General features: G+C 33.8%; 1 protein-coding gene across 2 annotated transcripts in view; it reads right to left on the bottom strand.

Moving 5' to 3' along the window:
• Nucleotides 1–1,828: 1,828 nt before the first annotated feature.
• The window catches only part of LOC106680487 (uncharacterized), a 16,005-nt gene continuing 2,754 nt past the window's right edge, over nt 1,829–15,079 (bottom strand). Inside the window, exons 1-6 of one of the 2 annotated variants that reach the window (XM_014420232.3) lie at nt 13,603–13,725; nt 13,193–13,487; nt 10,129–10,254; nt 8,422–8,660; nt 4,576–4,752; nt 1,829–2,367 (exon numbers count right to left, since the gene is read on the bottom strand). In XM_014420232.3, coding sequence (XP_014275718.1) covers nt 1,977–2,367; nt 4,576–4,752; nt 8,422–8,660; nt 10,129–10,254; nt 13,193–13,459 — 1,200 coding nt within the window. In that variant the 5' untranslated portion in view covers nt 13,460–13,487; nt 13,603–13,725 and the 3' untranslated portion in view covers nt 1,829–1,976. Of the gene's footprint in view, nt 2,368–4,575; nt 4,753–8,421; nt 8,661–10,128; nt 10,255–13,192; nt 13,488–13,602; nt 13,726–15,079 lie in introns of those variants that run through there. The other variant, XM_014420231.2, reaches the window with a different exon arrangement.

The raw sequence follows: 15,079 nt of genomic DNA, 5'->3' as shown, positions 1-15,079 counted from the left end.
TCCGCCTAAAGGAAGACAGGAGAAGACACCTACCACAGATGCACCACTCAAAGATTTACAAATCGGCATATTTACATGAAAGGGGTACAAATGGGTGACCATGATTGACCTCTTCAGTAAGGCGGCAATGGCGTACCAGGTGCAAGATAGGTCTTCGGAAGCAGTATTGGAAGCCCTCCGCTTGTGGTTTCAGTTCTACGGAGTTCCCGAACGCATCTCATCGGATGGTGGAAGAGAATTTGACAACTCTTTGATACGAAAGGTAATGAAGGACTTGGATGTGATAATCAGCCTCAACACACCAGGACACCCCAAAAGTAGAGGAGACGTAGAGCGGCTTCACGGAACGCTGAGAGATCACCTTCGATTGTACCAGGCAGACCAAGGACTGGAATCGGACGTGGAAGGAGATACAGCGATACGAGGGACCATTCAGGGTGATAATAATGAGAGAACATAATGTAACTATTGAGAGTGTTAGAGAACCCAAAAAGCGCAGGACCGTTCATATTGAACTACTTAAAGTCGCACTAACCGAAATACCTGCGCAAGAGTAATCCGGAGTGTCCTCATCTTAACTTACCTGTTGTGTTATATTTTCTTAAGTGGTGATTTAATTTTTGTTTGATTTGTATTTGATTATAGCAATGTACTGAATAAATTGCATTTTTTTAATTGTATAAATTCATGATTTTATTTTTGTTTTGATTTACTTTTAGTTTGTAATTAGAGTTTACAAGGAGTGTCAATCATTTGTTTTATTTATGGTATATACTTTATTATAAATAGTTATTGTTGTTGTATTTTATATTAATTTATTGTATAGTTGAAGTTTACGAGGATTGTTCGTAAGCTGATGGGGGGGAGTTACATACACCCAAGGCTGTAACTCCCCCCCCCCCCCCATCAGCTGTTCGTTACTTCGATGTCAGCTGACTGAGATCAGCTGATCGCATGTATATAAAGAGATGTACCGAACCCAATAAAGTTACTATGTTACAGCAGTTCACACGTGTTACATCTTATTCCTTCTTCTATATATATCTTATATATATTTTCGTTGGGTAAAAGAAAGATATGTAATTCTGCATTCTAAGATATACCCCATTTTATTTCTACTTCATAAAATGTAATCATTACTTTTTAAATTTTTACTATTCGCAATAAATTGTTGAAAATGAAACTTGATAATCAAGCATATCATGTGCATTAATAAGGGGCGATGAAGAGTTCTGCAAAGAGTGCATCAGATGCACTAAGCAGAATGGAATCTAATAAACGTTCTTTTTTATTTGCCGCTCCTCATTATTTTAAGAGATAATTATGATATGACGAATAATTGTGCTCATTGGATCTTTTTTTTTTTTCGGCCAAGACTCCCATTGGAGTCCTATACTGCCTAACAATAGTTAGTGGTCAAAGTTCTTCATTTTGTGGGACCGCCACTCAATGAAAGAAGTGAACGTCCCAGGCTTATTCGATCCGGCACCGCCAATAGACATCGAATTGATGACTGTGTCTTAACCACTGAGCTATGGGCGGCCCGTTCTCATTGAATCTTAACTTTTTTATCGAAGAATCGATGTATCTTGTCCCTTCAAAGGTGTGGTTGTGATCTTGTGATCCGTGGAGATTTTACTTCCCTAATTATATTATATGTCCAGAAAGAAATCATCTGTCTAATACGTTCACTAATTTCTTTCTTTTTTTGTTTTTTTTTCTCGGGCCCCAAAATTCTAAGAGTCGAGCCCCTGCTCCCTTCTGCCAACGCCCATGGAATGTTCACTGAACAGAAAAAATAGTTGTAGGTGATAAAAAAAGTCACACAAAGCAGCAGAAAAACTATTTATTGGACATAATAGGTGAAAATAATTTTTTTTCAGTTATTTTGAGTAGCTTTTCTTTTTACTTACACTTGGATTGTTTCCCAACGATTACAAACAGTCTAATCTTTCATTACAACAAACATAAATATCTCAAGTAAATATTTCGATTAATTCGTATATATCTTGGCTAAGTTCTAATTCGATTCCTGGTTTCTTATAACTATCGATTATGCGTTTCATTGTACTTTCAGTGGCTGACTCGGAAACGGAAACTTGGTCGTCTCTCAGTGGGACATAATTGACGAAGGAAAGGAACAGACCCAAGTAGGATACTTGTTTCATTTCGACTGACATTTCTTCGAGACTGGGTTTCGGTCCAGTGTAATTATATTTTTTCAAAGTATAAATCAAAGAATTATAGTAGCAGCTCAGTAGTTGGTAGAAGTTTCTCCTCCTCGTCAGCGGGCTTAGGGAGCGATAAAGGAAGTGGACCAGGTCTATGCAAGGGCTGCCGTAAGTTGGCAACTGGAAGTCAAGGAACCTGGGTAGAAAAAATGTAATACAATATTATTGAACATTTAGAGAATAGTAATAATAATAATAATGTAATGTAAACAATATATTTATTCATTTAAACTAAAATCTGGAGCATTGTCCCATAAATAAAGTAAAAGTTAATATTACTATTGTTAAGTATTTCTATAGTTATTACGGCGAGAGTCCCTATTTTATGCGGAAAATAAGCCCAGTCTAGACTTACAGAGCCACATTAATACAGCAAATATGTGCTGTAGTAATTGTGCTGTAAATTATATGCTTTGTCAAAATCACTAAGAAACCATTTGCTGTCGACAATCACAAAAATCTCCCAATATAAAACCTTAATTTGGCCGGTACTATGACATGCCTCAGAGACCCACAGCGTGGATGCCAATAGTTTAACACTATTTAAGAGAATAATCTTGAAAGAATGTTAGGTCCTGTAAAGATTGGGTACTGGTTTAGGCTGAGGCACAATGTACAGTTGTACCAAATCTATTGGGAACTGAATGTGGTGTGGTAGGCTGAAGAAATAATTGTTTGGATATGAGGAAGGGAAAAAAAGAGAGGACGGCCACAATTGGAGACGGAGTTGAAGTCGATGCACAGAACTTTCTGGGAACAAGACCTTGGCAGAACCTTGAGGAAGAAAGAGAGAAATGCGTTTGAGAGCTTGATGCGGGGAAGTTCCGTACAGCTTGTTGCACCACCGGTGATAATAGACTCAAACGCCAAAATGGTTTCAAATATTCTGACGAAACTTGCCTAAAATCTACTTCTAAAACCAATTACTTTCACTTATATCTCTAAATAAGTATTCAGAAAAAGGGTGAAAAGGCCTTCCTATAGAATTCTAAATCTTCAATCGAATGCCAGGCACTGTAACACTTTCTATTCACTTGTAGAAAATAACTTTAAGAAAAAAAAAATCCTGCGGCTCAAAAAAAAAAAAAGAAAGAAAAAGAATCACTCTATATGAGGAATATTCACGATCTTTAGTTCAACATGTTAAATGGAAAAAATCATGTTAAATAGAGAAATATTTACATTTTCGCCATGTTAAAATGACATAAAATTAAACATGTTTCAGAATCATTACTAGAGGTCTGTTAAATGGAGAATGACGTCACCCAACAGACCATCAACAACAGAGTTCATTATTTTGTTTATTGTGTTAGGTTACTAGCTAGGGACGTGATGGCTGTGCGGGTTAGAGCGCAGGTCCCAGTGCGCTCGGTTCGGAACGTTGTGGGTTCGATTCCCACCTGGGGCAGTTAACATTCATTTTTAGGCGGTCCCGAGGAATGAATCTTGACACTCACACTTTGATAAGTACGCGGCAGCAACCTAGGTAGCTGCCAGGAGCTGGGAAAAAGGAACACTAGGCCCACTTGCCGGACTTGTTCCCCCCACCAAATACCAGTACCAGTACCAGTACCAGTTAAATACTTGCTCATAGTTTGTCTTTTTTTTTTTTGTTAGAATTGTTTTGAATGTTTTTATAACTCATAGAGTAATGTATGACAATAATAATAATGTAATGAAAGTTATCAATTAGCTCATCTTGATTCTGTCCCTCACAGCTCAGTAGCCAAACTTTCACACAACTTCCACTTTTCGCTTATTTTAGGCATGTTGTAATAAATTACTTTAATCAAAACTTAGATGTAAACAATAACATGAAGTTTTGGTAGGAAAGGTTATTTAACAAGCTACACAGAAAATCCGCTTGAAGCTCTTATGCATTTACCATTTAATATGATTTTAAATAGGGCTGCTTACAATCCTATATTTATAACATTTAAGACAACATTATGAATACCTCTATGATTTATTCTTTCATTTTTCGCCAGCCACCGACTCATTGCTCATTGCTAAGCAAGTGTCTCCAAGGGCCAATGGATAGGGTTAATATTTTAGAATTTAGTGGTAAAACATACATGTTTAGTGTTTTATATGCTGTAGAACATATTTAAGTGGACATTCCAAAATTTGGAGGCAATAATTGCATTATAATTCAGAATTGAACAGACTTTAAGTAACATGAAACAGACTTGAAGTAACCTATTTCAGCCATTCTCTTACTAATTTTACTTAATCCACCCTCCTTAGATTCTTAAGAAAAAGATCGCGGATTTTTTTGGAACCAGAGGCAGCATGAACCCACAATAAATATTAGAATAGTAAAAATAAAAAAATCAGTTAGTACCTGACTCCTACAGGCTTTTGCCTCCAGTCGTATTTGAACATAAGATTACATATTTTGAAGTCTCCATGATTAAGTACTTTGAATGCAAACTTATTTTCTAGTAAATTTTTAGTTTCATTTAATTTCTCCTCTATAACCTTTAATGATAACTTTCCTAGCCTTTCTGCAACCGGTTTCCTTTAAAAAAAAGTTTAAATAAATAAAGTTAATAATAATAAATAGAAAAGAAAAAAATAAATAGTTAAAAAAACTAAGACTACTACAATATGGTAAGTGACGTGTACACACTTATACAGGATGTTCAATTTTTGTTGGCTATAATTTATTCTCCTTTTGCGTCGCTCTACAGTTACTTATAAGCCTAGGGAAGCATCCAGCCAAGGCTATCACTACTACACAACTATACACTTCCTATACCCAAAAGATCTAGAAGTCACTACAACGGTGTAGAGGCACTACAAGGGGCACTTGAGAAACGTAACATAACTCATATACATCACGAACTACAACTAAAACAGTACAACACATTACACGGAGACACATAAAGTTTTTTGACATTCTCCTTGCTTCCTTTAATCCATTATTCCGGACACTTTCCCCATCCTCCCTTCCTGCGAGATGGTAGGATAGGGCCCCATAAACCCTTTTAACATCACCCTACCTTAAATCCCTTCTTCTCTTTTACCCCCTTCCCTTCCTCAACTTCTTTTCGCCTTCTATTTCTTAATTATTATTATTTACCTATTTTTTTATCTTCTATAATTATTATTATTTGCTCTTTTTCAATCATCGCGCGATGGTCCCTCACATCCAAAACTTTCAGTAGAGTTCTTCACAGAATGATAACATCAAACCTCAAATAAGTATTTCATTTTGACACCTTCAATTACAAATAGTAGAAAAAGATTGTATTCTATTTGATTTATGTTTCTGGTACCTAATAGGGTTTATTAATTCATGTTTTGTTTTTTAGAGGGATCATAAAAAAAAGAAGAGAAACCTGCCACTGTTCTCTGTATCATACTCTGGCTTGGTGGAGATTTTCACTCATCCTCTCGCACAAACGGTCAATGTATTCTCCAGGTAAGACATCCTTGGTCTGCCTCAAGGTTTTCTACCACCAGCGACTTCGGTTGGCGAGACTCTATGACCTTCTTCATCGATAGGAATCTCAGTTCTTCACTCATTCTGTCATACGGATGCAGTCCCTTCTTTCTCAACCCACAATCATTTTGTGGAACCTGTCAATATAATTTCCTCTTTAACTGTCATTCATCTCTATATAGGAGTGCAGGCATGTACATCATTTTAAAACTATAGTTGTAAACATTCTCTTGAACGTAAAAGAGATTACTAAATCCTCCACGGATCGTTTTCAGTTGTGACTACGCTTGAATTAATTTATTTTTGAGCAGTAAAAAACCGAAAAAGTGTACAGTAAAAATCCCAAATGCATAGAATCGTGTTGGAAAAAAACAAAAATGTGCAATATTGTGTACGAAAAACACAAATCCAGCAAAAATCAACTTCATTCTGTATTGTATAACATAAATATGCACCTGGTAAGCTTATCTAATCATGATTGAATAAAAACAAACTCCCTAATACCTGTATTTGTGCGAATATACACAAAAACTAAACTAAACTAATCCAAGTTGATAATAAAAAAACCTAACATTTTGTCAATAGTTGAAGAATAGAAATTTTAAAATTCTTGAAGCTACCACAATTTTAAGATATAGAAAAGTAGATAGAAAAAAATATTAAATCCTAGTATTAAACTCTGAACTTCGAAATTGACATTTCCGAATTCTAGAATTCTAGGCTTCATGATCTTTAACAAGTTAAATATAAAAACTCATGTTAAATGAAGAAATATTTGCCTATTTTACAATGCTAAAACTATACAACAATAACCACGGTTGAGAGTCTGTTACTAGGTCTGTTAAATGTAGAATGGCGTTACGCAACAGACCAGCTGAGCTCGTCATTATTTTGTTTTTTGTGTTAGGTTACTTGCTCGGACTCGGAGTATTGTTTTTATGAACAATATATATACAATTTTTCAAAAGTACCTACACCAAAATTTCTGAATATAAATTAGATTATCTGGATTTTAGTTTTTTATATAAAAAATTGAAGCTCAACGCGTGATTCCCGGAATGCCATCATAATATTTTTTTATCAACATAATTTTAGTTTATAAACTTAATTGTACTTCAATGAGCGTCAGTTTGTGATTTCCTGTAACTGAGTGATTTCGGTTAGTTTCCTTTTTCTGAAGTTACTAGGAGTGGCTGAGTAAACAATAATTGAGCTTCAATCATGAACTATTTAATTAAATATTAATCTTCAGTTTTGTGACATTATTTACTTGATTTCTTCATGGATCAATAATTAATTTGAAAAATTTAAACAATGATTTCATGATTCAACATAAAAAAATGTAATTTTGTGTAAAAATCCCCAAAACATAGAAATATCGAGCAATATATAACTAGTACTCAATCCCGATTTTTTTGCGACGGGCTTATTTCACCTTTGAAACATTTATTTAAAACAGTAAGAGGTGAATTAAGTAAGTTAATTCGAGCAGCGTTGAAAACGTGTCTAGGCTTACTTATCTTAACTTTAAATCAGAGACATATAGCGACAAGTATCGGTCGATGTACGACATGTCTCTCTCTAGCGGAGATCGTAACACCAAAAATAATAGATGGCCGACTAGACCCACTAAACTCCCCCTTTTTTTTCGTACCCTTCATTAAAAATTGTAAGATTAGTATTTCATACATATATAACACATGAAATTTATTATATATATATATATGTATATATATATATTAGAGTGTCATCCTCCTTTGTCATTATAAGGTATTGATATAAGTCCAGTTAAGGTGGTATGGTATGGTCCAGCTATAACCTATGGCTACACCATTGAAACATTTATTTAAAACGGGAAGTGGATACTTAACTAAGTCAAATTAAGCAACATTAAAAAGTGGTTAAATATATGGAAAATGGCGTGAACGCACCATTCTGGCCTTCCACACAAGACATATTTATCTTACCTATAAAAAAAGACACAAGGGGGTTATCTTTTTTTTCGTACCCTCCTGTAGAAAAAAAGTTATTATCAAGTACAAAAATAAATAGAACAAATATACAAGAGCTAAATTCTTGTTTTACCCGGAGGCATTTTAATGTTATTAAGTGTGCGTCCACTGTGTGCGAAGGGGCGTAGGCAGGCGCCAGTTATGCTTGTAGTTATGCTCCCGCTTTTTTTTTGTAACCCCCTTTATTATTATATTCTTTTAATACATACATACATATTACAGGGAAATGATATTTGTATACCATAGAAATAGTGCCTTGGAGCATGCTTAAAATCCTGATTTGGTAGCGGCCCTATGCAACCTTTGAAAAATGTATTATGTAAAAATGTATATTAAAACCGGAAGAGGGGACTTTAAATCGAGTAACATTCAAAAAGTAGTTAAATTTATACAACGGCGTCTCTGTCCTATCATAGTATTTTTTCCGTGGCTTCGCTGAGTTTGAAACTAGGCAACAAAAGATGCAATTGGACCAAAATTCCGGTCTCTTGTTATGACAGTGTTTTCCTCATGTGAGTACACGCCTTCCCATCATGTTTGAGTAGTTCTTCGGAACTAGTATTAAAAAAAAAATTGACAAGATAATACTAGATGATTTTAATAGAAAAAAGCCCCTTAAACCAAACCAGAGAAGTTTCATGACCATCGGATGATAGAAAAAGGTTGGGTATTCTTGCCTTAACGGGTGGATTATTTTGTTCTTTCATCATTCTCTTATTTCTAAACTTACCAGCTAGAATCCCAGGATTGACAAATTATATCACAGATACGATTCAAACAGTCTTTCCAGACACTATATGTTTTCCTATTGGATAGGACAAACCATTCTTTATAACTGTCTTTTGCAATGATCCCTCTTTCTTCTAAAACTTTGCACATTCCGTGATATTTACCCAGGTTGTGCAGTACCAAGAAAGCATGGTCCAAATCCAGATAACATGGAGTAATGAGAGATTTAAAACCACTTGCCTTAAAAAATAAGAAAATAATAATAAATAGCTTTTAATTTTACGATACGCTTAGTGTATCAATTAAATGAACATTTCTGCAACAGAGTACATAGCGAACGAAGATCAGTGTTAACAGTTTACAAAAAAAAGTATTTTTTAATGATGTGTTAATAGTTGATCATTAGTTAATATCAGGAAAAGGTGGGAGGAGAGAGAGAGATGCTGCCAAGAGTGCAGAGAAAAATAAAAGGTACCTGCCTGTTTTATCGTGCCAATGTTTCGGCCTAAACTCTAAGTTTTCTTTAGGGCTAATAAAAAACAAGGTTAAACGGAATAAAAAAAAAATAGTATGACAAGAAAAATATGACTAAAAAAAAGTATTATTAATGAATGTTAAAAAAAAAAAAAGAAAAAAAAAAGAAAATCAGACAAGTATATACGTAATTAATATCAATATTAAAATCGTGAGGAAGGAAAGAACATAATAAAAACCTTGAAAATGTGTAACTAAAATAATATAATAAAAGAACTGATACATAAAAAGTTTTAGCAATCATATGGATAAACATCAGCTAAAAATTATATAGTGGATATAAGTTAATATAGAGAAAAATTAATGAAGAAGAAAATAAAGTGGAAATAAGTATTAGAATATAAGAAGATGGAAAAAATATTCAGTATTTATTCGTCTTGTTATACTGTTTTATTTTTATTTTAACATCTTATTTATACTTAGCCTTGAAGAAGGCCGGATATTCAAGCCGAAACGTTGGCACTATGATATAAGTACACCTGACTGCACCCTCCCTCTCTCCTAATACTTCCCACATTTTTTAAAATGTTTGTATACAGCTGTTTTGTCTGAGTAAAATACATGGAAATGTCAATACCACACTGAAAACTCTTATGAAAACCATGCTTAAAGCAATAAATATTTTAGATACGATAAAGATTTTTTATTTAGTTTTATTATATATTTTTTATCTTAAAGTCGTTTGCTCCTAGTAAGTTTTATGAATTATTTTTATTTAATTATTGCAAATAATTAAATAAAAATACAATAAATGCCATAGTACATACAGTTTATCATTAGTTGGATTGCATTTATTTCTTTGTTTCACGCCTAAAAAAAAATATTAAATTCAAGTCATTATCTTCTGAAAATTATTTAAACATTAAATTTTCCACGGAAAAAAACAACAACAAAATTTAAATTTGATCACTTATTTTCAATTACTCAACTCAAGCCGGTTTGGATACTGAAAAAAATTATACTTTCTGATTTAAACAAAAAAATATTTATTGAAAACTGTCGATAATTTCAGAATCACAAATGTATTACAAAACTTCGGCAATGCTTGTTAGCGCCAATCAGCTTTGATACCGAAAAAAAAGGAAACTAGAACTCTTTGATTGAAAACAACAAATGAGTACTTAATGAATAATTATAAACTGACAATGCGAATCTTCATTGAACCAGGTCATACCTGCAAATCTTCGAAAAGCAAGATAGTGTATGGCTCATAGTACAACAGCATGCACCATAATCTACTGTCATAGTCTTCAAAATCTTCCATTAGATTTTCAAGTTCGTTTAGTACGACAGTGTACATCTGAAAATATATATATGCATTTAAAACTTAATTATATTTGAGCTAGGAAATAAGTTTTTATTTAAATGAGGAAACATTACTTAAGGTCGGATTAAAACATGAGTTCACGATGTAATGCTTGTTGGGAGTCCAACTAGGCACGGTGTCTGCCCGTATGTTTTTAAATTTTACAACGTTCAACTTCCTACAATAATTTTTTTTTTCATAGCCCCTGTAGAATATTATTTTTATTTACATATACATAATACAAATATATACAGTTTTTACTTGTAGAGGGTCTACATTTTAAGGAAGTGTTGAAAGTTTTGCAGGATGGGTTTTATGACTGTTAAACCTGTTGGGGCATTCATTTCTTATGAAGGGGAACTTAACCTAAGACGAGTCCTTTCCCACTGTTTGTTGCCATCGCACTAGAGGGGGCGCTGGTTTCAGAGTTTGGAAGAGCAGATTTGGGAGGTACTGGAGGGGACCAAAGAATTTGATATGGCGGCGTTTTATGAATTCTGGGACAGTTCTACAATAATTCAATGGAAACTAACTATTTTGCAACTGTTCCACAACCATTACTGATTGGATCATGAGTGTAGAAGATGACATCACACAAACATAATTCTTTCAAGTCAAGTGTAAGTACTAAATTTAATTAATAATTTGATAACAATAGACGACATGAAATACAGGCTTTATTTTAGCATAGATGATTGCATAACAAAATGGCGACTACGGATATGGTCGAGTTTATCCGAAGAAGGTTGAAAATGAACTGGCCAAGGGAATTCTTTGTTGGAATTATTAATATAAACATTGACTAGACCTCTGCCTAATTCCTGGCGACCAGTATTCAATATACAATCGTCAAATTTTAGTTTTTCTAAAAATTACTTTTATATACTTTTGTAATCTAGTTTACTATTGTAATTTAAATTTATTCTTATAATAACCATGTGACCACAACAACTAGTGTCCAAATTCTAGGTGCAATGAAAAATAACCTGATGATTTTTATAAAAGGGGATATACATTATTAATTCGGTGGGACTACTACGAATAAAATTCTATCTTCCACTGGGGCTGCTGCAGATTCGAGGTTGCTAAGGTTATGCCTCTTAGGCAGCCATATATGCGCTGAGTAGTTATGTATCCCGAATAAAATTGGTGGAAGAGTGTAAGACTAATACTCTCATTCCTTAGCCAACAAGGTTCGGGAAGAATGGGTGCCTGGACACACAGGCATTAAAGGTAATGAGCGGGCGGACTATTTAGCTAGGAGTGGATCTGAGACTGCTCTCTTCACACCTTACCCAATATGTGGGATTAGTCTCCACCATGCGAAGAGGCACATAAAAATGATTACTGAGAGCAAGGCTGGGTTATTTTGGAGGAACATCAGTGGACTAGAGCAGTCAAAGGCGTTCCTAAAAGGACCCTGCCTAAAAAGAAGAAACACTCTTCTTAACATGGACAGGAGTACTTTGACCCACAAGATGGATTTCAGGTATATATATATAGGACACTGTCAGTTGAATCATCATCTCTCTAAAACGAGACTGATAGAGTTTTCTATCTGCAGGTTCTGCAGAAAGAATGATAAGAGCCTACCACATCATCTGTAGATGTGATGCATTTGTAAGGATACGATTCCTTAGCATTTTAGACCCTAAACTTTGTTGATCCGTATACAATGTCTAGTTCGCAAAGGCAACTGGCCTGCTTTTAGCTGAGAAGGGACGGCGTACAATAGACCTTCTGTGGCCGCAGTGCACTCTGCCGGAAAAAAAAAAAAAAAAGGTTATGCATCAACTCTATGCTAGAACGGCCACAAATCCTAAGACTATTTTTTGTTTGATGTCATTCCATAAACAGTATAAGGGTCATTGATTCAACACTGCATCTTTCCTTCCATGAACAGTAGACGAATACTATGCAGATTATGTTTATGTTCCTGTGATGAAAGATGAATACTATTAGTTCTTGCCAATCGTTGTTGACTAAAATACACAATTATCTTGTCAATTCACCTCCAAACAAACTTTTCTTTTTTTTTCCTGGCTAACCTCAACGGATTGAAATTCCAATTACATTAAGAATAGGAGTTCATGGATCATTCCCTTAATAATAATTCCAATCAAATTAAAATCGCTTAAATTACATGTCAATCATCTCAACCATTTTGGAAAAAGGGCAGTCAGAAATAAATGGAGATATTCATTTTATCTTTAATTTTTATGTATATACTCATTGCATGATTTTGTTTGTCAAATATAAAGGTAATTCTGTTACTCATCCTTAAATTCGTCCAGTACCTATTTATTTTATCATAGCCAGAGCAAATACATTCAAAAGAATCTGTGCACAATATTTAGTTTCAAACTGCATTACCGAGATTATTAAACAGTACGTAGCTGATGGGTGTAGTCATATATAATTTCTGACAATCCATAACAATAAAAAGATTATAAGTTTATAATTTTTTTAAAAATATAATATAAAGCAATCAACAGCGATGGGGATGTTTGCCTATGTATACTGACTAAGCTTCAATCTTGGAAACATTCCTAATATATATACTAGAATATATTAGCTGATATAATAGCATTAGTTATTAATACAAAAATATATAAATAAATTAAAGAAAAATTTATTTGATAACAGTAAGTTTAACATTAATTGATGTAATAAAGAATTTATAATTTGTATGCCGTAAATATTTGTTTTCTTAAGGTTAATATATGTGAGACTGGTGCGTTGTAATCCGGTGTCTATAAAATACCAGCATGTTATTATTTGTTAACATTAGTGGTACGTTACACTGTATACATGTTGGTCTAGATGTTCCTGACAATAAGTATTCTTGGGTTAGTCGAGTGTGTTATCACTTTTGGCAATCACTAAAGTAAACTATCTCTAATCAGGTAATGCAAATATAAAAAATACTCACCATGGTTTCAACTTTAAAGACACTATTGTCCTTGATGAAGCTCTTAAAACATTCTTCTTCAGTGTAAGAATCTTTGAGAATGTACGTGCAGTTGACAATCCTGCCATTCTTGAGGACCGCTTTGACCCTCAGCCTCTTGATCGTGGACAGGAAGTTCTGGTACTCCTCTACCGCCGGTTCTGCTGTGACGCTCAGTAATTTTGCTATTTCTCTACTTTCGTTCTTTTTTGTTAGAACTACTTCAAGAATTTCGTTCGTTGGATTCATTTTTTTGCAGTAAAGCTAACACTCATGTCTGAAAAAAAATTATTATTTTGAAAGGAAATGAAATCTTCATATGTAAAATTAATACATAGTGCATATTAATATAGCGTCGAATATTATAGGATGCGTTATTTTGAGAACCTTACCAATATTCAACGCCTGTTCGGCTAAAACGAATCATTTTGATGAGCCACCCAAGATCGATTTTAGCGACACGTGCAGTGGAGTCGACCGTTTTTGTGCAAAAATCTTTGACTTGTTTAAACCATCTAAAATTAATTTTATTTTGATGATTTTTCTAGGTGTAACAATATAAATCTTAATTTTTTCCTATAAATAAATGTTACTTTGATTATTGTTCTCACCTTGTCTTGCTTATATCTGGCCTAGAAGGCCCCTTATTCCATACGTATCAATACGTCAATGAAACATACTTAAAAGTTGCACAAATATGTAGACTTTTGAGGGAAAATAGTATTATCACAGTGTTCAATAAAGCTCATTTTTTCTGCCCCATCAAAAATGATTTTTTCATTATTATTGGAAGCGGCCGTAGAAATTTATAAATATATATTTCAAGAAAGAAACCTGCTTTTGAAAAACAACAATTTGTACACGAACTTTCGTCAGTATTGAATTGACGGAAATGTTTTTTGTTGGATACTTTAGAACAAAATTGCAACGACAAGTAAAAACTTACTTTTTCCCAATGTCGAAATAACTTCATTAAAATTAGGTTTACGGCTCAAAAATATTGTTTGATGGAAGAACCAATTACGGTAAATTCGTTTATAGGAATTTGAGTGTAAGAAACCACGCACATATTTTATTTTCGAGGTTTTTTTTTTTCACACTTTCCACAACTGTGAGGCGTTCCAAGGATTCCAGATCCTCCGTGAAATAGAAGTTTCATATTTAATGCCTTCGTGAACATAGTGAGACTGACGGATTAGCTAAAGAAAATAATGAAAGTCACTTCACAACATCTTAAAATTGGTCATTGATGATACCTTGAACCGAGATATTTTAGATATATTGAATCGAGATATTTTAGAAAAGATGGATATTCTAAAAGTTAAGAAACGTTGTCACCCCACACTCAAAAAAATCGGCCCAAATATTCCCCCTCCCTTTTTTTGTGATATTAAATTCTGTCTTATATTTATTGACAGTGGTAATAAGAAACATGGAGCTCATTCACACTATATTTACAAATATATAAATTAAATAAGAAGTAGAAGAAAGAAAAAATAATAAAACTAAAAAAAAAAAATTAACTTAAAATAAAATAATATCTTGTACAGACTCATTCCTATTTGCAGTATTTATATTCGGCCAAGGGAACTCTGAACCGAGCTCTTCCTCTCACTCATGGAGGAAAGAGCAGGACTCTAGAGATCCCGACGCATCTCTCTTCACACCATCACAGATATTAAGAGCAAGTAAAGGACGAGGGAGGTCACACGCAGAATTCACGTCCCTTGTCCCATCTTGCTCGCAGAAGCGAACGATTTTTTGAAACTTATTCCTAACAGAACTAGAATATCTTTAGAAGAAGAAATATCTAGAGCTCGGGTTTAAATATTATATTAGGGGTATTCATGATCTATGTTAAAGCGTGTT

This window comes from Halyomorpha halys, unplaced genomic scaffold (assembly GCF_000696795.3).
Source record: "Halyomorpha halys isolate HHAL.00 unplaced genomic scaffold, Hhal_1.1 Scaffold265.1, whole genome shotgun sequence".
Classification (NCBI taxonomy): domain Eukaryota; kingdom Metazoa; phylum Arthropoda; class Insecta; order Hemiptera; family Pentatomidae; genus Halyomorpha; species Halyomorpha halys.
The sequence above is the reverse complement of the archived record's forward strand: the minus strand, read 5'-3'. Positions and strand labels throughout refer to the sequence as shown.